The sequence below is a fragment of the Balaenoptera physalus genome (assembly GCF_965194825.1).
Source record: "Balaenoptera physalus genome assembly, chromosome: 13".
In the NCBI taxonomy this organism is placed as follows: Eukaryota; Metazoa; Chordata; class Mammalia; order Artiodactyla; family Balaenopteridae; genus Balaenoptera; species Balaenoptera physalus.
Window position 1 is genome coordinate 63,424,833 of NC_138892.1, and position 25,496 is coordinate 63,450,328.

At 44.1% G+C, this 25,496-nt stretch overlaps 1 protein-coding gene across 3 annotated transcripts; it reads left to right on the plus strand.

Moving 5' to 3' along the window:
• Positions 1–25,258, plus strand: SMAGP (small cell adhesion glycoprotein). 3 transcript variants are annotated; one of them, XM_082421510.1, is made up of 4 exons: positions 1–321; positions 1,221–1,292; positions 23,715–23,795; positions 24,492–25,258. In XM_082421510.1, exons 2-4 carry the CDS (start codon positions 1,259–1,261, stop codon positions 24,668–24,670), a joined length of 294 nt encoding a protein of 97 aa, XP_082277636.1. In that variant the 5' UTR covers positions 1–321; positions 1,221–1,258; the 3' UTR covers positions 24,671–25,258. The 3 variants fall into 3 exon arrangements, with proteins under 3 accessions (XP_082277636.1, XP_082277635.1, XP_082277637.1); XM_082421509.1 differs by lacking the exon at positions 1–321 and adding an exon at positions 329–532; XM_082421511.1 differs by lacking the exons at positions 1–321; positions 1,221–1,292 and adding an exon at positions 20,169–20,215.
• The last annotated feature ends 238 nt before the right edge of the window (positions 25,259–25,496 follow it).

The window sequence follows — 25,496 nt, forward strand, 5'->3', positions numbered from 1 at the left end:
CGGCTCCGGATGGAGAGTAAAGTGACAATCGGAGAAGGAAAAGCAGCCTTTCCTCCCGGGGGAGCTGAGGCGGCCCGGCGGGCAGAGGGAACCTGCAGAGGGCGGTTTCTCTCCTCTTTTCCTGTCCCACCCAGCCGGCCGCCCCCTCGCCCCCCCGCCCCCGGCCGGCCTCGGCAGCAACTCTGAGCGACTTTGCGCTGCTTCCTCAGCTCTGGGTCCCCGGCGGGTCCCCGCGGTGCCTGCGGTTCCCGCCCCCGTCGAGTTGAGCAGGACGCGCGACGCGGCGCCTGCCGTTCCCCTGCAGCCCGTCCGACTGGTAAGGTGAGCACGCGGAGGTGGGGACCCGGGCAGGGCCGGAGGGCCAGGCGAGCCCGGTCGCCCACATTCACGCTGCAGCCGCCGAGGCCGCGTCAAGAACTGAAACCGAGAGCGGCCGAGCTCGGGCCTCGGCTAGAGCCTCCCGTCGCGGCGGCTCGGAACCGGTGCCTGGGACGGGCCGCCTTCGGAGCGCACTGAGCCCTGCCTGGCGCGGGTAACGCAGGAGGGCTCTGGACCGGGGTCAGGGCGCGGGGGGCGGTGCCGCGGGCTCGAGCCCCGACGTCCGCGGACGCGGCGAGGGCCCCAGGGTGCCAGAGTCTCGGCCGGGCCGGTGGTGGGCGGCCGCGGGGGCCAGGCCAGCGGGGCTCGGTAGACCGCGCGGACGTTGCAGCGGACGACCGAGGGGGCACTGGGGGCGGAGGGCCGAGCCCCGACAACCGGCCGTCTCGGGCGGGCCAGAGGGCGACTGACGACCCTCCCTCCGGTGCCCGGCGCCTGGCTCCCCGGCCCGGCCCCGCCGCTGCCCCCGCGCCGACCCCGAGCCTGGGCCGGGGGCCTGACCTCCCTGCGCTCTCCTGACACCTAGTGGACGGCTCCCCCCAGACTGCGGGCTGGGAGAGAACCGGGGACCTGTTACCTCGCCTGGATGAAACTGGGTCCGCTGCTAATTTGCATACATTTACCTAACTTTCTCAGGCCTTGAGAAACCTCCTAGGTGAATGTGGTGGCCCAATGAAAGGATCCCCGGATAGACGTTCAATAGGGCGGGGGGTGCGGGGGGAGAGTTGGGGAAGGGACTCAGGAAAACCTGGCACCAAAGGCTTTCCTGGGATTTCCAGTCGTCTTCAGCCCCAGGCATGGGCCTATCCACCTCATTCCGCTCTTTGTCCCTCTTCCTACAGATCTGCACCTCCCTGCAGGTGCCCGTCCACCTGCCGAGATGACTAGCCTCCCAACCACGCCTTCTCCAGGAGGTAGGTGAAGGCCTTTCCCACTTCAACTGCCCCACCCTAGCCCAGTCCTGGAATTCCCTGAGCCCTCTGCCCAGGTGGGAAGACTCCCTCTACTCTCCACCTGCCTCACACCAGAAAAGGTCCTGGGAGGGAGCAGAAGGCAACCAGCGTGCACACTTTAGTGCAGTTTGAATCTGAAGTTTCATGCACCTGGACCAATTCCTGGTACTACTACTTAGAGCTTTGTGACCTTGTGAGCTACCCTCTAAGCTCCAGTCTCATTTGTAAAATGGGGGAAATAGTACCTGATTTGTGAGGATTAAATGAGATAATCCATGTAAAACACCTAGCACAGTGTCTCATATCTAGCAAGCACTCAGTAACATCGGTTATTATTACTGGGTGCTTGTTAGAACAGCCCACCTATTCCTAGAAAGGAATTCTGCAGCACGTGGGATCTTAGTGCCCCCACCAGGGATCGAACCCGCGGTGCCCCCTGCTTTGGAAGTGCAGAGTCTTCACCCCTGGACCGCCAGGAAAGTCCCTCTGCCTGCTTTCTAATTCCACTCCTCTTATGATTCACTCCAGCATCAAAAATCCCTTGTTTCCCGGAACTATTGTTACCCTTGTTCCCTAGTCAGGGATCCCCCTCTTTCCCCTTCACGTTAAGAATGGATTCCCAAAAAAAAGAGAATGAGAATGAATTCCTACCTTACATTTCATAACCAAGCTGAGCTGGACAAACCATCAGATACTCATTGGTTGTTTTCATTACATGTTAATTAGGGTAAGGGAGGAACAAAACCTTGGTTAGTCTATACACCTTTGTTTCCCTATGCGGTCTCATTTGTCATTAGGACAGACATTCTCTGCTTTACTGATGTGGAAACACGTGAGTGAGAACCCCAGGGGAAGTCAAAGGCAGTGTCCTCTGTGACTGGTGATGTAGCAATTCAGACCCTTAGTTGTCTGCTGGAGATAAGAAAAGGAGAAATGGGTAGCCGTCTAGATTAGTTAGTACTGGCTTCATGAGTGGGGAAGGGATGGAGCCCTTACCCTTGAAGGATGGGTGAGGTTTATACAGGCAAAGAGGGGTGCAGCAGGGATTCCAGATAAAGGTAGCGCTGCCACTTCTGAAACTACAGAGACTGTGCTTACCTTGGAGGGTATTCTGGGGGACAGGGCAGAGGACCTCCGGAATAAACCTGCCTGTAGGGAAGAGAGGTGATGCTTTCTTGGGCAGCTGAGAAATTAGGACTGGGACAAAAGCAGAACTATATACATTCTGTTTTAAATTTTGTGGTAAGAGAAACATAATATAAATGTTACCATTTTGATTATTTTTTGGTGTACAGTTCAGTGGTATTAAGTATTGAGTGATAGTCACATTGCTGTACAACTGTTACCACCATCCATCTCCAGAACTTTTTCATCTTCCCAAACTGAAACTCTGTATCCATTAAATAATAACTCCTCATTCCCCCTTCCCCACAGCCCCTGGCTACCACCATTATACTTTCTATCTGTATAAATTTGACTAGGTACCTAGTATAAGTGTAATTATACAAAATTTGTCCTTTTGTCTCTGGCTTATTTCACTAGCATAACATCTCCGAGGCTCATCCATTTTGTAGCATGTGTCAGAATTTCCTTCCTTTTTAAGGCTGAATAATATTATATGTATATAATGTGTATCATTTTGTTTATCCACTCATACATCAATAGATACTTGGGTTGCTTCCACCTTTTGGCTGTTGTGAATACTGCTGCTGTGAACGTGGGTGTACAAATATCTCTTCGAGTCCCTGCTTTCAATTCTTTTGGGTATATACCCAGAAGTGTGGTAATTCTGTTTAATTTTTTGAGGCACCGCCATACTGTTTCCCAGGGTAGCTATACCGTTTTACATTCCTACCAGCAATGCATAGGGTTCCAGTTTCTCCACATCCTTGACACCACTTGTTATTTTCTGATTTTTAATAGTGGCTATCCTAATGGGTGTGAATGGTATCTCATTGTGGTTTTGATTTACATTTCCCTAATGATTAGTGATGTTGAACATCTTTTCATGTGTTTATTGGCAACTGTATATCTTTTGGAGAAATGTCTATTCAAGTCCTTGCCCATTTTTCAATTGTCTGGTTTTGTTGTTGTTGAGTCATATATTTACATTTTCAACCCAACAAGTGACATGAGTGGAGTGGCATTTTAGGACATATCATATAGTCCCCTACCCACTGGGTCCAAGCAAATGTAAGTTCAGGGACAGAAATGGAGAAATTACAGACAGGGTGAGGGCTTGTACTTTGAAGAATGGGATCACTGAGGGTCTTGCATGTCTCTTCCCCACCTCCCCAGCTATGCCGTCTCACATCCCTTTGCCCCAATCTATAAAGATCTCCTAAAGGAGATATCCTTTTAAGAGGGCTGAAAGTGAGGGCCACATTAGAACTTTCAGGAGCCCTTGGCACTTTTGCCTTTGTGGGCCCATTCCTCCATTTAAAAAGGTAATATGTTAAAAATTGTATTTTACAACTATGTTGGTATAAGGAAGAATACAATATTAATATACAATAAAATCATTAATGGTTATATTTATAATTGATTGATATAACAATATTATAATTTCCTTGACATAAACATTCAATTTTTTCTTCTGACTTTAAAAGAAATTAAGATCATTAAAAAACATTTTCATGGGCCCCTAGAAGTATGGTGGACCCTAGGCGCGTTGCCTGCTGTGCCTAGTGCATAAGTTGCCCTCTTGGAAGGAGAGTGGGGTGGAATAGGCATTGTCCGCTCTGCCCACCCCACTGGGTAAAGCCCATCCCTTGCCATGTAGTCACACTAGCTACATCCTAGGTTGTCCTCACTCTAGATTAGACACTCAGTGTTGTTCATCTCGCTTATTCCTCATCACAACCCTGTGAGCACATTTCATTCTCATTTTACAGAAGCAAAAACTGAGGTTCAGGGAAGTTAAGAAATTTTCAGAGGTTAGGAAATTCTCCCAAGGTCGTGCAGCTAATAATGGCAGAGGCAGGATATTGTGCCAAGTCCTGTATTCTTTCCGTCATGGTATACTGCTCTCAGCCACTCCACCCCATGGCTGGGGCACATGAAAGAGAAGGAAGGAGAAAGGGAGCAGAATTCCAGGGCGGGTTCCCATGGAAAGGAGAATTGGGGGAGCCGCCCTTTGCTGGGCAGGGCTAGAGCAAATAAATAGGTTGTCAGACTCAGGTGGCAAAGGATCTGATGCCTCAGTGATAAGAGATTTAGCCCAGGAACAAGGGCCACAAAGAAACCAACCGGTATCTAGGTTAACAACAACAACAACAAAAAAAAAGGTGAGTGAGCCAAATAGATCTTGAAGTTCATTTGCTGTAGGTTAGGATTTGGGTGGAGCCTCAAATCTCAAATCTTGTGGTCCTCAGCCCCAGGCCTCCCTCCTTAAAGAAAATAGGTGCTACAGTCTTTCTAAGCCGGAGAAGGGAAGGAACAAAGTAACATTCTTTTTTTTTTTAATATTTCTTCTTTCCTTAGTATATTGCCTTTCTTATTTATTTATTTATTTATTTATTTAGGCTGCACTGGGTCTTGGTTGTGGCACACGGGATCTTCACTGAGGCATGCAGGATCTTTTAGTTGCTGTGGGCAGACTTCTTAGTTGTGACATGCAGACTCTTAGTTGTGGCATCCAAACTCATAGTTGAGGCATGCACGCGGGATCTAGTTCCCTGACCAGGGATCGAACCCAGGCCCCCTGCATTGGGAGCATGGAGTCTTACTCACTGGACTGCCAGGGAAGTCCCCAAAGTAACTTTATTCCTTTGTTTGGAAGAGGAGACAGGAGAGAAATGGGGTAAGAACAGGAGATAATAGGGGGAAAGCTGTAAACCATTTCCCCCCTTGTATGCCACGTTTCCTGAACTTAGTTTACTTCGTTGTTGTTGTTCTTTCATTACAAAGCTATTACATGCCCCTCAGGGAATAACCTTCTAGACTTTTTCTATGTGTGTGTGTGTATATATATATATATATGTTTATAGTTTTATTTTACTTTACTTTTTTTTACAGACATGTAATCATATAACACATACTGCCCTAGCAATTTGCTTTTTTCGTCTAACCACATATTCTGTCCCAGTAATTGCAGATCTACCACATTCTTTTTAACAACTGTGTACTATTTCCAGAATGAATGACCTGTCATTTATTTAATCATTCCTCTGCTGATAGACATTCAGATATGTGTCACTCTTGCAAACAGTACTTTAGTGAACACCCATCCTGCAATAAAACTCTGAGAACCAAACCCAGTGGACACGACAACAAAATGTTTAGCTGGAGGCAGAGCAGGGATGGTTCCAGAAGTTGCAAAGAACCTTGAAGTGAGGAGATAGATTTAAAGCCTGGCTGGGCCAACCACTGAGTGACGGTGGGCTGGTTGACGAAGCTTGCTGAGCTACCTCAATTTTCTGGCTTGTACATAATGATAATACCAACCCTACTTACATCACATTCTTGGGGTGGAGATAAAATAATGTATGTTTTGCAAACTGTAAGTCATAAATATAGATTACCGTTCTGATACGTAAAGCCCGAAGGCTCCAGCTCATTAGCTCGGACACCCTGTGACTTTTAGTCTGAGAAAACCTCTTCTGTGTGGAGTGGAATTCAAATTCTTGATTTTTTTTTTTTTCTTTTGGCCTTGCTGCGCGGCATGCAGGATCTTAGTTCCCCGACCAGGGATCGAACCCATGCCCTCTGCAGTGGAAGCACGGAGTCTTACACACTGGACCACCAGGAAAGTCCCTGATTTGTTAAAAATTTTTATTGGACTATAGTTGATTTACAATGGTGTATTAGTTTCTGCTGTACAGTAAAGCGAATCAGTTATACATATACACATATCCACTCTTTTTTAGATTCTTTTAAATTTTTGATTTTTTAATAGACATTTTATTTTGGAATAATTTTAGATTTATAGAAAAGTTGCAAAAATAGTACAGAGAGTTTGTATACCCTTCAGCCATGTTTCCTCAAATGTCATTTGGTACATTTGACGTCGATAGAGATGACCACAGTACATTTGTGAAGACCAGGAAATTAACATTGGTATGATACTGTTTTTTTTTTTTAATGCATTATTCTTTTCAATTTTAATTTATTTATTTTTAAAATATTTATTTATTTATTTTGGCTGCACTGGGTCTTAGTTGCGGCACGCAAGATCTTCATTGTGGCATGTTTAATTTCAGCATGAGGACTCTTAGTTGTGGCATGCATGTGGGATCTAGTTCCCTGACCAGGGATCAAACCCGGGACCTCTGCATTGGGAGTGCAGAGTCTTCTTACCCACTGGACCACCAGGGAAGTCCCAACATTCGTATGATACTGTTAACTAAACTACAGACTTCATTGAGAGTTCACCAGTTTGAAAATTTTATTTTGTAGAGAATTCTGATAGAACATTTTCAATTTATAAAAATTCTAACATTAAGGCTGAGACAGGTCCTGAGAGTCAGATAGTTCAACTACCCCTTCTGTGCTGGAATTCTCTCTCCAGTTCCCCATGAAGCATCTGCCCAGTTTTGCTCTTCGTTCTCTGGGGAAGACATTCATCTCCCATTAGTTTCTGCCATTAGTCCTCTTGTATAGGTCATCGTTGGTATATTCAAAGACAGCATTCAAGTCCTAACCCTCCATCCCCAACTAAGTTTTCACTCAGCTTTCTCTTGCAGGCTTTCCTGATCTGATACGGTTTCCAAGCCATTCACTGTGTTGGCTGCTCAGCTCAAAACTGGCACCCATATGCAACTCAGTGGCCTAGGAGTAGTGCAGAGTAGGGCTGCACTGTTGATGCCGTTGTAGAGACCACATTTATATTCACGATGCCTAAAATAACAGCAAGTTTTAAATATTTTATGATTATAAAAGTCATTATCATCCTAAGAAATTTGGCAGATAAAGGAAAAGAAAGAAAATAAAAAGTATCCAAAATTCTACGACCTTCCTATCACTCTTGCTGCTATTTTGGGTTCTATTCTTCCAGTGCTGGTGAATTTCTAGTGATCCCACTGTAAGTCTTTTATAGATGCTGCTAAGCTGTGGCTTCCCCATTATTTGTGAGTAGTTGATTTCCCGGACCTAAGAGCAAGGTGTGTGTTGAATTCTCATCTTGTTCAGTTTGGCCAGTTTCTCCAGTCATTTTAAATCTCTGTTTATCAGCTTACTAGTTGCCCCTCTAACTTTGAGTCCACAGATTTGTTGAACCTTCCCTGGGTCTACTGGGGTCTGTATTTACCCAAAGGACACTAAACCCTTCCACACTAAGCCTGTGTGGAAGGCACCAATAAGGCAGAACACCAAAACAAAAGCTCTCACAAAGGATTTAATATTCACTTTTTTTTTTTTTTTGACTGTGCTGCCTGGCTTGTGGGATCTTAGTTTCCCGACCAGGGATTGAACCCGGGCCCTCGGCAGTGAGAGCGCAGAGTCCTAACGACTGGACAGCCAGGGAATTCCCTCACTGTATTTTAAAAACAAGCAAAAAAGCCAAGAGTTGTTACCATAAAGGGAAAATGTATTATTGGACTTTCTTATATCTGTCTTGTGATTTAGTATTTTTATTTTTATTTTTTAATTTTATTTTTTTAAATAAATTTATTTATTTTTATTATTTATTTATTTATTTATGGCTGTGTTGGGTTTTCATTGCTGCACGCGGGCTTTCTCTAGTTGAGACGGGCGGGGGCTACTCTTCATTGCGGTGCGCAGGCTTCTCATTGCGGTGGCTTCTCCCGCTGCGGAGCACGGGCTCTAGGCACGTGGGCTTCAGTGGTTGTGGCATGTGGGCTCAGTAGTTGTGGCTCGCAGGCTCCAGAGCACAGGCTCAGTAGTTGTGGCCCACAGGCTTAGTTGCTCCGCAGCATGTGGGATCTTCCCAGACCAGGGCTCAAACCCGTGTCCCCTGCATTGGCAGACGGATTCTTAACCACTGCGCCACCAGGGAAGTCCGTATTTTTATTTTGAATTACACAAAGGCCTTAATTTGGCCCTGGCATGGTCTGACATAATAATATCAATTCAAAAAGAATTAAGGTCAAATCCCAGTGGAAGAAGAAGCTCTGTTTAGACTGGCATCACTCCATTCCCTGATGGCCAGTTACTCCCCCAACTTAGTCCTTTTTTTTTTTTTTTAATTTTTGGCCACGCTGCACAGCATGCAGGATCTTAGTTCCCCGACCAGGGATAGAACCCGCGCCCCCTGCATTGGAAGGTGGAATCTTAACCACTGGACTGCCAGGGAAGTCCCTACCCAACTTAGTCCTCAATAAAGCCAGGCTGTGTTACTCCACAGGGATATTGGAAACACTCTATCACGGTTCTGGGATGAGATGTTGGCTATTCAGGCAGCACCTTCAACTCATCTAACCCCCTCCCCATGCTCACTCTCAGTTGATGACATGGCCTTCTATTTTCTGGAGCAAATTAAAGTTCTCAGAAGAGAACTGCCAAAGGCTCCCACTGCCCCCATCTACCTACTGCCCACCTCCGTGCCCATGTGCACATTAGTCATGAACGACCTCTGCTGTCTGCAGCCAATCCCTTCATCCGTGCACTGGGTCCCATCCCTTCAAGGACATGGCTCCAGCCGTCAATTGTTCCCTCTCATTGGAGTCATTCCTGTCCATACATAAACAGGCTGTCATTTCTCCCATCTAAAAAAAGCAAAAATAAAAAAAAAAAACTTGAACTCTCTTCCCCCTCCAGCTATAGCCCTATTTCCCTGCTCAACTTTACAGAAAAAAAAAAAAGAGTTTATATTCTGCCTTCAGTGCCTTTCCTTCCCTTTTTTCTCTTTTTTTTTTTTTAATTTTATTGAAGTATAATTGATTTACATGTTGTGTTAGTTTCAGGTGTACAGCAAAATGATTCAGTTATACATATACATATATATCTATTCTTTTTCAGGTTCTTTTCCCTTATAGGTTATTACAAAATACTGAGTTAATGTCCTGTGCTATATGGTAGGTCCTTGTTGGTTATCTATTTTATAGATAATAGTGTGTATTTGTTAATCCCAAGCTCCTAATTTACCCCTCCCCCCCTTTCCCCTTCGGTAACCATAAATTTGTTTTCTATGTCTGTCTGTCTATTTCTGTTTTATAAATAAGTTCATTTGTTTTTGTTTTTTTTTTAGATTCCACATATAAGCGATATCGTATCATATTTGTCTTTGTCTGGCTTACTTCACTTAGTATGATAATCTCTAGGTCCATCCATGTTGCTTCAAGTGGCATTATTTCATTCTTTTTTGTGGCTGAGTAATATTCCATTGTGTGTGTGTGTGCGTGCATGTGTGTGTGTATGTGTATGTATATATATACCACATCTTCTTTATCCATTCGTCTGTCAGTTGACACTTAGGTTGCTTTCTTTTTTTCTTGAACCCACTCTAAACCAGGGGTTTATACTCAGCACTTCACCAAGCTTCTCTTGTCAAGGTCACTCATGACCTCTGTGGGAAAACCTGGTGGTCCTTGTACTTGGTCTCTTTGGCTGCTACTCCTCAGCCTCCTTTGCTGTTTCCTCCCTGGGCTCAGTCCTTGGTCCTCTTTATCTGTACTTACTCCCTTGGTGATCTCATTCAGTCTCATGATTGTAAAGGTGCTGACTTTTAAAATCTCCAATCCAGACCTCTTCCCCAAATTCCAGTCTTTTTTTTTTTTTTCCACACCACGCAGCTCACGGGATCCTAGTTCCCTGACCAGGGATTGAACCCACGCCCTCAGCAGTGAAAGCGCAGTCCTAACCACTGGACCACCAGTGAATTCCCCCAAATTCCAGTCTTGATGTCTGCAATCATGTCCAGAATTGAACTCTGGATCTTCCCCTCTAAACCTGTTCCACCTGCAGGCTTCGCATCTCAGATAACAGCAGGCCTTCTCTCCCTCCAGTTACCCAGGCCCCAAACCTTGGTGTTATCCTTGACTTCACCCCACATCCTCAGCCTTAACTTCAGAATATATCCAGAATCCCACCACTTTCTTTAAAAAAAAAAAAAATTATTTATTCATTTATTTGGCTGCATCGGGTCTCAGTTGCAGCACGCAGGATCTTCGTCTTGGCATGTGGGATCTTCGTTGACGCATGTGGGATCTTTCGTTGCAGTGCGCAGGCTCAGTAGTTGCCCCGCAGCATGTGGGATCTTAGTTCCCCAACCAGGGATCGAACCCACATCCCCTGCATTGGAAGGTGGATTCTCAACCACTGGACCACCCGAGAAGTCTCCAGAATCCCACCGCTTTCTCACGGGACTGCTGCTAGACCCAGCCAGTGCCTTTGTGCAAACTAGAAAAAGACTCCCTCCTTTGGGTGGATTCAGCTGTGCCCACGTGCTGGGTATAATCTGCTTCTCCTCCTGTCTCCACCTTCCCACAGCCCGTTGTCCACATGCAAAGAGATCCTTTAAAACTCAGTTTCTGTTTCAATTACCTATTGCTGTGTAACAAACCACGTCAACACTTAGTGAATTAAAACAACAGCAATTTATTATTTCTTACCATTCTGGGAGTTGGCTGGGCACTCCTCTGCTGTTTTCATCAGTGCTCACTCATGCAGCTGCAATCTGCTGGAAGGTCCACTGGGCTAGAAGGTCCAAAATGACCTCCATCACATGTCTGCCAGTTGGTACTGGCTGTAGGCTGAGCTGGGGGTGCCTCAGTTTTCCTCCATGTGGCCTCTTATCCTCCAGTGAGCCAGACTGGTCTTCCTTACAACATGGTGGTCTCCGTGTTTCAAAAGGGCAGTCTTTGGAATTTCAGGCCCCACTCTAGACTTAATGAACCATAGTCTGTATTTTTTTTTTCATCATTTTATTTTATTTTTATTTTATTTTTTAATTTTTGGCTGAGTTGGATCTTCGTTGCTGCATGCTGGCTTTCTCTAGTTGCAGTGAGTGGGGGCTACTCTTCGTTGTGGTGCGCAGGCTTCTCATTGCAGTGGCTTCTCTTGTTACAGAGCATGGGCTCTAGGAGTGCAGGCTTCAGTAGTTGTGGCACACGGGCTCAGTAGTTGTGGCTCATGGGCTCAGTAGTTGTGGCGCATGGGCTTAGTTGCTCCGCGGCATGTGGGATCTTCCCGGGCCAGGGCTCGAACCCGTGTCCCCTTCATTGGTAGGCAGATTCTTAACCACTGTGCCACCAGGGAAGCCCCTATAGTCTGCATTTTAACAAGCTCCCTAGGAGATTCTTATGCACTGCAGAGTTTGAGAAGCACCCCTTTGAAATGTAAATCCAGTCTCTGCTCAAAAACCTCTAAAAGGGTTGCATCTCACTCACTGAAAAAGCCAAAGGCCTTCCATGACCTCAACACCCCTCTTATACAGCCCCCTCGACTTCACCTGCTCCTCTGCTCCCCCTTGCTCCTTCCCAGTGACCTCCATGATGCACCTTTAACATGCTGAGCCTGTGACGGCCCCAGGTGCTTTTCAATATTATTTGATGGCCCTACCTTGAACTTGCTGTTCCCTCTGCCTGGAATGTTCCTCTCCCACGTCTCCTCATGGCTGCCTCCCTCTCCTTCTATAGGTGTTTATTTACTCAAGTCACCTCATCAGGGACACTCCCTCACCACCCCTATCCACATCCCAACTCCTTATCCCCCTTCCTGATTTTATTTTCTGTATGGCACTAACCAGCATCTAATATAGTATATCTTTTACTTCTTTAACCTGTTCATTGTCCATCTTCCCCCCGCATGATGTAAATTATATGACAAAATGTTTTTCCTTTAAGTTGTGGTAAAATTATACATAACATAAAATTTACCTTTTTTTATTGCATTTTATTTTTTTTTAATTTTAATTTTTATTTTTTCTACAGCAGGTTCTTATTACTTATCTATTTTATACATATTAGTGTATACATGTCAATCCCAATCTGCCAATTCATCACACCACCACACCCCCACCCCCCTGCTTTCCCCCCTTGGTGTCCATACGTTTGTTCTCTACATCTGTGTCTCAGTTTCTGCCCTGCAAACCTGTTCATCTCTACCATTTTTCTAGATTCCACATATATGCATTAATATACGATATTTGATTTTCTCTTTCTGACTTACTTCACTCTGTATGACAGTCTCTAAGTCCATCCACGTCTCTACAAATGACCCAATTTCGTTCCTTTTTATGCCTAATATTCCATTGTATATATGTACCACATCTTCTTTATCCATTTGTCTGTCGATGGGCATTTAGGTTGCTTCCATGACCTGGTTATTGTAAATACTGCTGCAATGAACATTTGGGTGCATGTGTCTTTTTGAATTACGGTTTTCTCTGGGTATATGCCCAGTAGTGGAATTGCTGGGTCATATGGTAATTCTATTTTTAGTTTTTTAAGGAACCTCCATACTGTTCTCCATAGTGGCTGTATCAATTTACATTCCCACCAGCAGTGCAAAAGGGTTCCCTTTTCTCCACACCCTCTCCGGCATTTGTTGTTTGTACATTTTCTGATGATGCCCATTCTAACTGGTGTGAGGTGATACCTCATTGTAGTTTTGATTTGCATTTCTCTGATAATTGGCGATGTTGAGCAGCTTTTCATGTGCCTCTTGGCCATCTGTATATCTTCTTTGGAGAAATGTCTATTTAGGTCTTCTGCCCATTTTTTGATTGGGTTCTTTTTTTTAATATTGAGCTGCATGAGCTTTTATATATTTTGGAGATTAATCCTTTGTCCATTGATTCGTTTGCAAATATTTTCTCCCATTTTCAGGATTGTCTTTTCATCTTGTTTATAGTTTCCTTTGCTGTGCAAAAGCTTTTAAACTTCATCAGGTCCCATTTGTTTATTTTTGTTTTTGTTTGCATTACTCTGGGAGGTAGGTCAAAAAAGATCTTGCTGTGATTTATGTCAAAGAGTGTTCTTCCTATATTTTCCTCTAAGAGTTTTATGGTGTCCAGTCTTACATTTAGGTCTTTAATCCATTTTGAGTTGATTTTTTTTTTTTTTACTTATTTATTTTATTTATTTATTTTTGGCTGTGTTGGGTCTTCGTTGCTGGGCGCGGGCTTTCTCTAGTTGCGGCGAGTGGGGGCTACTCTCCGCTGCAGTGCATGGGCTTCTCATTGCAGTGGCCTCTCTTGTTGCGGAGCATGGGCTCTAGGCACGCGGGCTTCAGTAGTTGTGGCATGCGGGCTCAGTAGTTGTGGCTTGCGGGCTCTAGAGCGCAGGCTCAGTAGTTGTGGCGCACGGGCTTAGTTGCTCTGCGGCATGTGGGATCTTCCCGGACCAGGGCTCGAACCCGTGTCCCCTGCATTGGCAGGCGGATTCCCAACCACTGCGCCACCAAGGAAGCCCTTGAGTTGATTTTTGTGTACGGTGTTAGGGAGGGTTCTAATTTCATTCTTTTACATGTAGCTGTCCAGTTTTCCCAGTACCACTTATTGAAGAGACTCTCTTTTCTCCATTGTATATCCTTGCCTCCTTTGTCATAGATTAGTTGACCATAGGTGCGTGGGTCTATCTCTGGGCTTTCTATCCTGTTCCAAAGATCTATATTTCTGTTTTTGTGCCAGTACCATATTATCTTGATTACTGTAGCTTTGTAGTATAGTCTGAAGTCAGGGAGTCTGATTCCTCCAGCTCTGGTTTTTTTTCCCTCAAGATTGCTTTGGCTATTCGGGGTCTTTTGTGTCTCCACACAAATTTTAAGATTTTTTGTTCTAGTTTTGTAAAAAATGCCATTGGTAATTTGATAGGGATTGCACTGAATCTGTAGATTGCTTTGGGTAGTATAGTCATTTTCACAATATTGATTCTTCCAATCCAAGAAGAACATGGTATATCTCTCCATCTGTTTGTGTCATCTTTCATTTCTTTCATCAGTGTCTTATAGTTTTCTGAGTACAGGTCTTTTACCTCCTTAGGTAGGTTTATTCCTAGGTATTTGATTCTTTTGGTTGCAGTGGTGAATGGGATTTTTTCCTTAATTTCTCTTTCTGATCTTTCATTGTTAGTGTATAGGAATGCAAGAGATTTCTGTGCATTAATTTTGTATCCTGCAACTGTACCAAATTGATTGATTAGCTCTAGTAGTTTTCTGGTGGCATCTTTAGGATTATCTATGTATAGTATCATGTCATCTGCAAACAGTGACAGTTTTACTTCTTTTCCCATTTGTATTCCTTTTATTTCTTTTTCTTCTCTGATTGCTGTGGCTAGGACTTCCAAAACTATGTTGAAGAATAGTGGTGAGATTTGACCTCCTTGTCTTCTTCCTGAACTTAGAGGAAATGCTTTCAGTTTTTCACCATTGAGAATGATGTTTGCTGTGGGTTTGTCGTATATGGCCTTTATTATGTTGAGGTAGGTTCCCTCTATGCCCACTTTCTGGAGAGTTTTTATCATAAATGGGTGTTGAATTTTGTCAAAAGCTTTTTCTGCATCTATTAAGATGATCATATGGTGTTTATTCTTCAATTTGTTAATATGGTGTATCACGTTGATTGGATTGCTTATGTTGAAGAATCCTTGGAGCCCTGGGTTAAATCCCACTTGATCATGGTGTATGATCCTTTTAATATTTTGTTGGATTCTGTTTGCTAGTATTTTGTTGAGGATTTTTGCATCTATATTCACCAGTGATATTGGTTTGTAATTTTGTTTTTTTGTAGTATCTTTGTCTGGTTTTGGTATCAGGGTGATGGTGGCCTCATAGAATGAGTTTGGGAGTGTTCCTTCCTCTGCAATTTTTTGGAAGAGTTTGAGAAGGTAGGGTGTTAGTTCTTCTCTAAATGTTTGATAGAATTCACCTGTGAAGCCATCTGGTCCTGGACTTTTGTTTGTTGGAAGATTTTTAATCACAGTTTCAATTTCATTACTTGTGATTGGTCTGTTCATATTTTCTATTTCTTCCTGGTTCAGTCTTGGAAGGTTATACCTTTCTAAGAATTTGCCCGTTTCTTCCAGATTGTCCATTTTATTGGCATAGAGTTGCCTGTAGTAGTCTCTTAGGATGCTTTGTATTTCTGCAGTGTCCATTGTAACTTCTCCTTTTTGCATTTCTAATTTTATTGATATGAGTCTCTCCCTCTTTTTCTTGATGAGTCTGGCTAAAGGTTATCAATTTTGTTAATCTTCTCAAAGAACCACCTTTTAGTTTTATTGATCTATGCTATTGATTTCTTTGTTTCTATTTCATTTATTTCTGCTCTGATCTTTATGATTTGTTTCCTTCTACTAACTTTGGGTTTTGTTTGCTCTTCTTTCTCCAGTTCCTTTAGGTGTAAAGTTAGACTGTTTATTTGAGTTTTTTCGTGTTTCTTGAGGTAGGATTGTATTGCTATAAACTTCCCTCTTAGAACTGCTTTTGCTGCATCCCATAGGTTTTGGATCGTCATGTTTTCATTGTCATTTGTCTCTAGGTATTTTTTGATTTCCTCTGATTTCTTCAGTGATCTCTTGGTTATTTAGTAACATATTGTTTAGCCTCCATGTGTTTGTGTTTTTTATGTTTTTTTCCCTGTAATTTATTTCTAATTTCATAACGTTGTGGTCGGAAAAGCTGCTTGATATAATTTTAATTTTCTTAAATTTACCGAGGCTTGATTTGTGACCCAAGATGTGATCTATCCTGGAGAATGTTCCATGTGCACTTGAGAAGAACGTGTAATCTGATGTTTTCGGATGGAATGTCCTGTAAATGTCAATTAAATCTTTCTGGTCTCTTGTGTCGTTTAAAGCTTATGTTTCCTTGTTAATTTTCTGTCTTGATGATCTGTCCATTGGTATAAGTGAGGTGTTAAAGTCCCCCACTATTATTGTGTTACTGTCGATTTCCTCTTTTATAGCTGTTAGCAGTTGCCTTATGTATTGAGGTGCTCCTATGTTGGGTGCATATATATTTATAATTGTTGTATCTTCTTCTTGGATTGATCCCTTGATCATTATGTAGTGTCCTTCCTTGTCTCTTGTAACAGTCTTTATTTTAAAGTCATTTTATCTGATAGGAGTATTGCTACTCCAGCTTTCTTTTGATTTCCATTTGCATGGAATATCTTTTTCCACCCCCTCACTTTCAGGCTGTATGTGTCCCTAGGTCTGAAGTGGGTCTCTTGTAGACAGCATATATATGGGTCTTGTTTTTGTGTCCATTCAGTGAGCCTGTGTCTTTTGGTTGGAGCATTTAATCCATTCACGTTTAAGGTAATTATCAATATGTATGTTCCTATTACCATTTTCTTAGTTGTTATGGGTTTGTTTTTGTAGGTCCTTTCCTTCTCTTGTGTTTCCCACTTAGAGAAGTTCCTTTAGCATTGTTGTAGAGCTGGTTTAGTGGTGCTGAATTCTCTTAGCTTTTGTTTGTCTATAAAGCTTTTGATTTCTCTTTTGATTCGGAATGAGATCCTTGCCGGGTAGAATAATCTTGGTTGTAGCTTCTTCCCTTTCATCACTTTAAATATATCGTGCCACTCCCTTCTGGCTTGTAGAGTTTCTGCTGAGAAATCAGCTGTTAACCTTACGGGAGTTCCCTTGTATGTTATTTGTCGTTTTTCTCTTGTTGCTTTTAATAATTTTTCTTTGTTTTTAATTCTTGTCAATTTGATTAATATGTGTCTTGGCGTGTTTCTCCTTGGGTTTATCCTGCCTGGGACTCTCTGCACTTCCTGGACTCAGGTGGCTATTTCCTTTCCCATGTTAGGGAAGTTTTCGACTATAATCTCTTCAAATATTTTCTCGGGTCCTTTCTCTCTCTCTTCTCCTTCTGGGACCCCTATAATGCGAATGTTGGTGCGTTTAATACTGTCCCAGAGGTCTCTTAGGCTGTCTTCATTTCTTTTCATTCTTTTTTCTTTAATCTGTTCCATGGCAGTGAATTCCACCATTCTGTCTTCCACGTCACTTATCCGTTCTTCTCCCTCAGTTATTCTGCTATTGATTCCTCTTGTGTAGTTTTCATTTCAGTTATTGTATTGTTCATCTTTGTTTGTTTGTTCTTTAATTCTTCTCGGTGTTTGTTCTTTAATTCTTCTAGGTCTTTGTTAAACATTTCTTGCATCTTCTCGATCTTTGCCTCCATTCTTTTTCCGAGGTCCTGGATCATGGATCATCTTCACTATCATTATTCTGAATTCTTTTTCTGGAAGGTTGCCTATCTCCACTTCATTCAGTTGTTTTTCTGGGGTTTTAGCTTTTTCCTTCATCTGGTGCATAGTCCTATGCCTTTTCATTTTGTCTGTCTTTCTGTGAATGTGGTTTTTGTTCCACAGACTGCAGGATTGTAGTTCTTCTTGCTTCTGCTGTCTGCCCTCTGGTGGATGAGGCTATCTAAGAGGCTTGTGCAAGCTTCCTGATGGGAGGGACTGGTGGTCGGTAGAGCTGGGTGTTGCTCTGATGGGCAGAGCTCAGTAAAACTTTAATCCGCTTGTCTGCTGATGGGTGGGGCTGGGTTCTGTCCCTGCTGGTGGTTTGGCCTGAGGCGACCCACCACTGGAGGCTACAGGCTCTTTGTTGGGGCTAATGGCAGGCTCTGGGAGGGCTCACGCCAAGTAGTACTTCCCAGAACTTCTGCTGCCAGTGTCCTTGTCCCCTCAGTGAGCCACAACCACCCCCCACCTCTGCAGGAGACCGTCCAACACTAGCAGGTAAGTCTGGTTCAGTCTTCTATGGGGTCACTGCTCCTTCCCCCTGGGTCCTGGTGCACACATTACTTTGTGTGTGCCCTCCAAGAATGGAGTCTCTGTTTCCCCCAGTCGTGTCAAAGTCCTGCAATCAAATCCTGCTGGCCTTCAAAGTCTGATTCTCTGGGAATTCCTCCTCCCATTGCCAGACCCCCAGGTTGGGAAGCCTGACGTGGGGCTCAGATCCTTCACTCCAGTGGGTGGATTTCTGTGGTATAATTGTTCTCCAGTTTGTGAGTCACCCACCCAGCGGTTATAGGATTTGATTTTATTGTGATTGCACCCCTCCTACCATCTCATTGCGGCTTCTCCTTTGTCTTTGGATGTGGGGTGCCTCTTTTGGTATGTTCCAGTGTCTTCCTGTCGATGATTGTTCAGCAGTTGGTTGTGATTCCAGTGTTCTCTCAAGAGGGAGTGAGCGCATGTCCTTCTACTCCACCATCTTGAACCAATCCTAAAATTTACCATTTTAAAGGATACAGTTCAGTGGCATTATGTACATTCACATTGTTGTGCAACCATCACCATCATCCCTCTCTAGAGCTTTCTCATCATCCCAAACTGAAACTTGGTAGCCATTAAACAATAACTCCTCATTCTCCCCTCTTCCCAGCTCTTGATGACCACTGTCTGTCTCTATTAATTTGACTATTCTAGGTACCTCAGACAAGTGGAATCATACGATATTTGTCCTTTTGTGACTGGCTTATTTCAGTTAGCATGATGTCTTCAAAGTTCATCCACATAGTAGCATGTGTCAGAACGTCCTTCCTTTTTAAGGCTGAATAATATTCCATTGTGTGTGTATATATATGCACCATATTTTGTCTATCTGTTCATCCGTTGATGGACATTTGAGTTGTTTCACTTTTTAGTTATTGTGAATAATGCTGCTGTGAATATTGGTGTACAAATATCTGTTTGAGTTCCTGCTTTCATTTCTTTTGGATAGATACTCAGAAGTAAAATTGCTGGACCATATGATAATTCTGTTTAGTTTTTTAAGGAACTGTGAAGGCATGAGTTTTTGCTTGTTGTGTTCACTAATCTATGCCCAGGACCTTGAACAGACCCTGGCACAAAGTACACACTCCGTAAATACTTGTTGAATTAGCCTTTTAATTTCTCTGTCTATGAACCTGGAACCTCAGTCTAAAAAGGCTGTGTGACTTGTCTGACCCAGCCTGCTCATAGTGGTCTCATATTAACTCTTAATGCTTGTGGTTTCAAGTTCAGGAGCCCCAAAGCAGTTCCTTATAACTTGTTCTAGAATTTTGCTGAGGAACTATATCAATTTCACCAGTTGTTTACAGAATCCATCTCTTTCTGTGGCCCTTCAGGCTCCTGGCCCCTCTGTCTTTCTCAGAAGCTCCTGTATCATCAATAGCGAACCCATTTACATGTTCTTTCGGTGCCCCTGGCTGTCACTTACCTGGATCCCTTTTAGATTAGCTTGGTGCTTTCTGGGTTGTGTCCCTTCTCTTGAGCTCACTTCCCCACGTCACCAAGGTTCCTGCTCTCCTTTAGTGCAGAAATCATTCTCTTTGATAGGAGACAGAGGCAAAACGGGCTGGGAGAGTTCTAGTTTCTCTGTTACCTCCGACCTCTTAGCTTCAGGCCCAGACAGCAAGCCTGGCCCATTTCCTTGTTTTTGCTCCAGATATAACACTTTTTAAATTGTCCTTCCAATGTGTTTGCCAACTTGAGCTGTATAGAGCTTCCTGACACTATTCTTCTAAGTTTCTGCTTTTAACCTTTTTGTGCATTTTTGAGAAGATTCACATTCTGAAATCACATTACTGGAAATTGGCTTACAGGAAAGACAGAATTGGGACAGAACACTCAAAACTTATGAAACTTTGTAACGAGAACCCTAAAAATACAACAGTCTGAATTAAAATATTGGCAGTTAAATCTCCACCAACATTGAACCTTGAATCCCTGTCCGTCCTAGACCCCCTGTGCCCTGGGGAGTGTGCTTCCTCCTTTTAGAAGCTGGTTCCAGAGAGACTTAACTTCCAACAGAGATTATTTTCATCAAAAATAAAAATCTGATGTAGGATCTGCCTTCTTCTAGTGTTTTCTCATAGAGGTAGATTTCATATAGAGGTAAATTTCTTACATGGCTCTGCCTTCTTCTAATGTTTTTGTATAGAAGTAATTTTTTTTTGTACCTCCTTCATTTGTACTTACTGCATCACCAGATGGCTTAATATAAGTGGAAACCAACTGATAACTGCGTCCAAGGAAGGTACTTCTAGTGCATTTTATGTTTCTTAAGGTCTTTATTGATGAAATGTACTCTTCAGTTGTAGAAAGCTTGAGGTTGCATACGAACCAACGTGACTGATATCATTCTGATATCATTCCCTGCTCACCAGTCGCCTGTGAGCAAGTTCACATTAAAGGAGCACTCTTTGTAACACAACGGTCTGTATTTGATTGTGGTCCTCTGGTTTTTCTTCCGCAACTGTCCATATCTTTTTTTTTTTTTTTTTAAGAATTGTGTTGCATTCTTTTTTTTTTAATTAAATAATTTATTTTTGGCTGTGTTGGGTCTTTGTTTCTGTGCGAGGGCTTTCTCTAGTTGTGGCAAGCGGGGGCCACTCTTCATCGCGGTGTGCAGGCCTCTCACTATTGCGGCCTCTCTTGTTGCGGACCACAGGCTCCAGACGCGCAGGCTCAGTAGTTGTGGCTCACGGGCCTAGTTGCTCCGTGGCATGTGGGGTCTTCCCAGACCAGGGCTCGAACCCGTGTCCCCTGCATTAGCAGGCAGATTCTCAACCACTGCACCACCAGGGAAGCCCCCATGTCCATATCTTTTAAAACCTTGCACTTTTGGCAAGCTCGTTGTGCTGCCTCATAGTTATCTTTTGTTACCTCTTCCTCTTTTTCCCTATTGGAAAAAAAAAAGAAAAGGACAGCGTTAGGAAGGCTTAGTATAAATACCTTGCTTGGGCTTTGGAGGGGCTAGTCCTGGATTCAGATCTTGGCTCCATCCACTGTTCCTTCATGTGTAATACGAGGGATGTCACTTAACTCTTCCCGGGCCTCAGGGTCCACATTGGCAATTAAAAACACCTGCTGTGAAGTGGTTGGTATTCTAAGGATTAATAATTATGTATACAAAATGCCCAGCACAAAGCAGGGACTTAGCAAATGGCAGCTGTTATAATTGGGATTATTTGCAGAATTTCCCAACTAGGAATCATCTACCCGCCTGGATTCTCTTTCCGAGGACTCATACATATCTGTTCTCTGAAGCCTCACTAAAATCCAGCTCTGTGGTTGGGTCCCTGGTGAACCTCATCACTGCTGCTTGCCCAGCATCTATGACAGTGCCTCTGGCACGTGGTAGGTGCAAACTAAATTCTTGTTGATCGATTGAACTGAATCTTACTCATCTTTATATTGAAGCTTCTGTACATACATTATTCTTCTCGGTGCTTTGTGTATCTTAAGTTCTCAAATGTTTAAGAAAGACAAAACTGAGAGCAGCTGTATAGAACTCTAGATCAATGGTGGGAAGATGGTGTGCAGCCCCAGGACGTTTGGGGGAGGAAAGCGTGCATGGTGAGGGGCAGCAGTCTGAGGCAGTGATCAGGTGGATAAACTTCAGGGCTTGTCTTTGATGGAAGTCACAGTATAATCTCAGAAGTGACAGCCCATCACTTTGGCTGTATTCTGTTTGTTAGAAGCTAGTCACTGGGTCCAGCTGACACACGGGGAGAGGGGCTTAACACAAGGATGTAAACACCAGGAGGTGGGAACCATCGGGATTCATCTTAGAAGCTGCCTACCACACTCCTATTTTACGCATGGGAGAGAAACTGAGGCTCGGAGAGGTTTGGTAACTTCCTCAAGGTTACCTAGGACTATGCTGGGGCAGGATTCAAACCTAGAGCGGCTTTCCCTTTTAATGATGCTTGCCTGCATGTTTTCTCACTTAGCCTTCGCAATAGCCCTGCAGAGTTGGTTAATATAGTTCCTACTGGTTACAGATGAGAATGGATGGATGAATTGGGAGATGTAACCATTTGCCCAAAGCCACAAAGTAGCTGACTGTATCACCGCTCCTAAAGAAAGAGTGGAGAAGCGTTTGGCCTGGCCCAGGGAGCAGGGTGGCGATCCAGGCAACCCACATCTGCTTTTCCTGCAAAGCCAGGACGGTTCAACAGGCCTCCCCTGGCCTGTGTGAGAAGGTCTTTCAACACCACTGACCCCTCTTGGCACCGCTCCCAGGATCACCAGGCCACCGCTAGTGGCTGAATTTCCCTTGTCCTGGATGGAATCCTGAAGGTGTCGGGCGAGAGACAGGAATCAGGCTCACGCCCTGTGCTCCGGCCACACTGGCCTTTGGGTCCTCTCATCTCGGAGCTTTGATCCAGGCTCTTCCCTCTGCCTAGAATGTGCCCCACCTCCCGCCCCTTTCACCCTGTAAACTCCTACCCCTGCTTCAGCCCCCAGCTCACATCCTGCTTCCTGGGGAGGCTGTTCCTGCTGGCAGACAGTAGAGAGTTAATGAGTGCTGCTATTATTATTTATTGAATGAATACTGAGATGCCTCCTGTGGGTGATTTTAGGGTCAGTCAGACTGTTTTCCCCAGGATACCTCTGTCCTGCAGTAACTAACCTTTTCAAACGCCTACACTAAAATGCTAACTAGGAGAGAACTGAAGGGCTTCCTGACTTCTTTTGGGAACACTTAGAAGTCTGGGTAGTGACTTTAGGAGTGGGACTTTCAGGCTCTGAAGGACAGATAGACCAATAGCAGAAGGAGATATGGGATATATTTTAGGGTAGGAGAGGCCTTATTTCAGAACCTTTCAAATGGCAGGGCTTACTCTGGAAGCGTAGAAAAGGGTTTTAATAAGGGAAGGAGCATTATTTCATTATTAAAAAATAATGTTTACAAAGAGTTTGTAAAAACAGTGAAGAAATGCATGTGGCATATAATATAAATATATTGATATATACATGTATATACATTTATCATTTATCTCATTTATGCAAAAATGTATTCCTAATAATAGCTTACCCTTATTGAATTACTTAATAAATGTCACAACAACCCTATAAAGTAGGTACGATTATCTCTATTTTCCAGATGAGGATGCTGATGCACAGAGGGGTTAGGTAATTTTCTGAAGATCACACAGCTAGTAAAAGAGCTCAGATTGGAACCTAGTCAGTCAGCTCTAGAGCCCATACTTTTTTTTTTTAAATTAATTAATTAATTAATTTTTGGCTGTGTTGGGTCTTCGTTTCTGTGCGAGGGCTTTCTCTAGTTGCGGCAAGCGGGGGCCACTCTTAATCGCGGTGCGCGGGCCTCTCACTATCGTGGCCTCTCTTGTTGCGGAGCACAGGCTCCAGACGCGCAGGCTCAGTAGCTATGGCTCACGGGCCTAGTTGCTCCGTGGCATGTGGGAACTTCCCAGACCAGGGCTCGAACCCGTGTCCCCTGCATTGGCAGGCAGATTCTCAACCACTGCGCCACCAGGGAAGCCCCCTAGAGCCCATACTTTAACCACTATGTTAGACAGAGAGAAATCCATCAAAATGTTTATCGTCTTTGGTGGTGGTTTGTTTTCTCCTCTATTCTCCAGGTTTTTCTATACAGATGTCCTATAGGAGTTAAATGATAAAAGTCTGAATAGGGAAGAAGGTGGGGTAGTGAAATTGAAGGACAAATGTGTTTTAGAACAAAAGAATTCACCCCATTTCCTTTTCCACTTTGCTAAATTTTCCAGAAGAACCGATGGCCACCCCAGTCCTACAGGCCACTGAGGCCCTGTCCCCAGAAGCTGAAGCCAGCACAGCACTCATTGCAGGTAACAGGCTCTGAGCCAAATCAAGGGACCTTCTGAGCTCAGGGGCTCTGTTGCTCCAGAGACAATGTGATAGACCAGGATTTTCCCTACATGGGAAAGCACCACAAATTAGAGACCAAATCCATTAATGGGCTCGTTTTGGCATGCAAGTTATATTACACACACACACACAAGGTTATAAAAAACTCGTAGAGGCTTCGTGTCAGAGGTGCCGCCAGTAAATGACAGGTTGGGAGGTGGCCACAAATAGCTGCAGTGCATATGGGCACTACAGTTGAGTATGGGGGTAGGGATAAGGATGTGTGCAGTTTGTTGAGTGGGTGAGAAAGAGGATGGGAGGGATCAGAAACCCCTACAGGAGGCTATGAATTTTAAAACCCTTCCTGTTGGGATAAGCGATTTCCTGTTTCCTTCCTTCCTGTTTCTGTCATAATCATCAGGAACTAGTTGAGAGGGAGTTCAGTTTTGTCAGAAATCAAAAGCCTTGTGTCCCTGAGCACAAAGAGGCTCCAGATATCATGTACCAAGGAAGTCGGGCTTGGTGGGAGAATGTGGACTTGGAAGTGGACGCTTAGTTAACTTCAGCTGGAGGATCCTCACCAAGAGTGAGGGGACCGTGTAATGCAGGGGACCTTGTGAGTTACTGAGACGTCCTCAATCCTGAAACATCTCTGCATTTCCCCTCTCCTTTCCAAGTTGTTATCACAGTGGTCTTCCTCACCCTGCTCTCAGTCGTGATCTTGATCTTCTTTTACCTGTACAAGAACAAAGGCAGCTACGTCACCTACGAACCTGCAGAAGGCGAGCCCGGCGCCATCCTCCAGATGGAGAGCAACTCAGCCAAGGGCAGGGAGAAGGAGGAATATTTCATCTAATGGTTCCCAGACCCCAAGGAGCTTATCCAGGCTCCAGTGCTAACACACAATTTATTAGGTGAAAGTTTTATCTGAAACCGGTGAGAAGCATCGACTGATATTGGCAGAACTGAGCTCCTTCGGGGACACAGGCACAAGTGCTAATAACATCGCCGACGCCAGGGACTGGGGACACGAAGAAAGCTGCTCATGATGTCTCTAGCCAGGCGTTTGTCATACAGCCGGTGCTTCTGGCTGACCAGCGAGGTTGAGCTGTACCAGGCAACACTGGAATATGTGCCCAGTCATCTTCACTTTTTTCACAGGTCGAAGGGAAGGAGGAGAGTTGGGGGTCACTGGATGCTCCTCTGTCCCATACCTGGTCACCTAGTGACAGCCCAAGTGGAAATAGTGTCCCATAGAAGTTCTTCCCGGAGGCCGGACACCACAGTGAAAGGCCAGGCCAGGAGGGGCAGGAGACTGTGGAGACCTCTCTCCTGATGAACGTGCCACATCCCTTAATCTGAGCCCTTCCTTTCCATATTCCCCAGCAAGCCAGACTTCTTAGGCTATTTTTCTCAGAATTAAAATCTTTCGTTGATACAGAAATCAGATTCTCATGTGCAAGAAATAACTACCTTTACACTTTTTCTTTGCTTAAACTTTGACAGTTTCTTTTGCTCACTTAACTCCTTTGCCTGTGTTCTCTCCCAAGCAAAGGGGGCCCCAGGGAAGTTTCAGAAGTTCCCAGAACAATCTCAGGGGCTTGAAACAAAGATGGTCCTGGGAAGTTTGTCCTAGAAGAGTGTCATTAGAAACATACCCTGGGGGATTAGTTGTTTGGCCT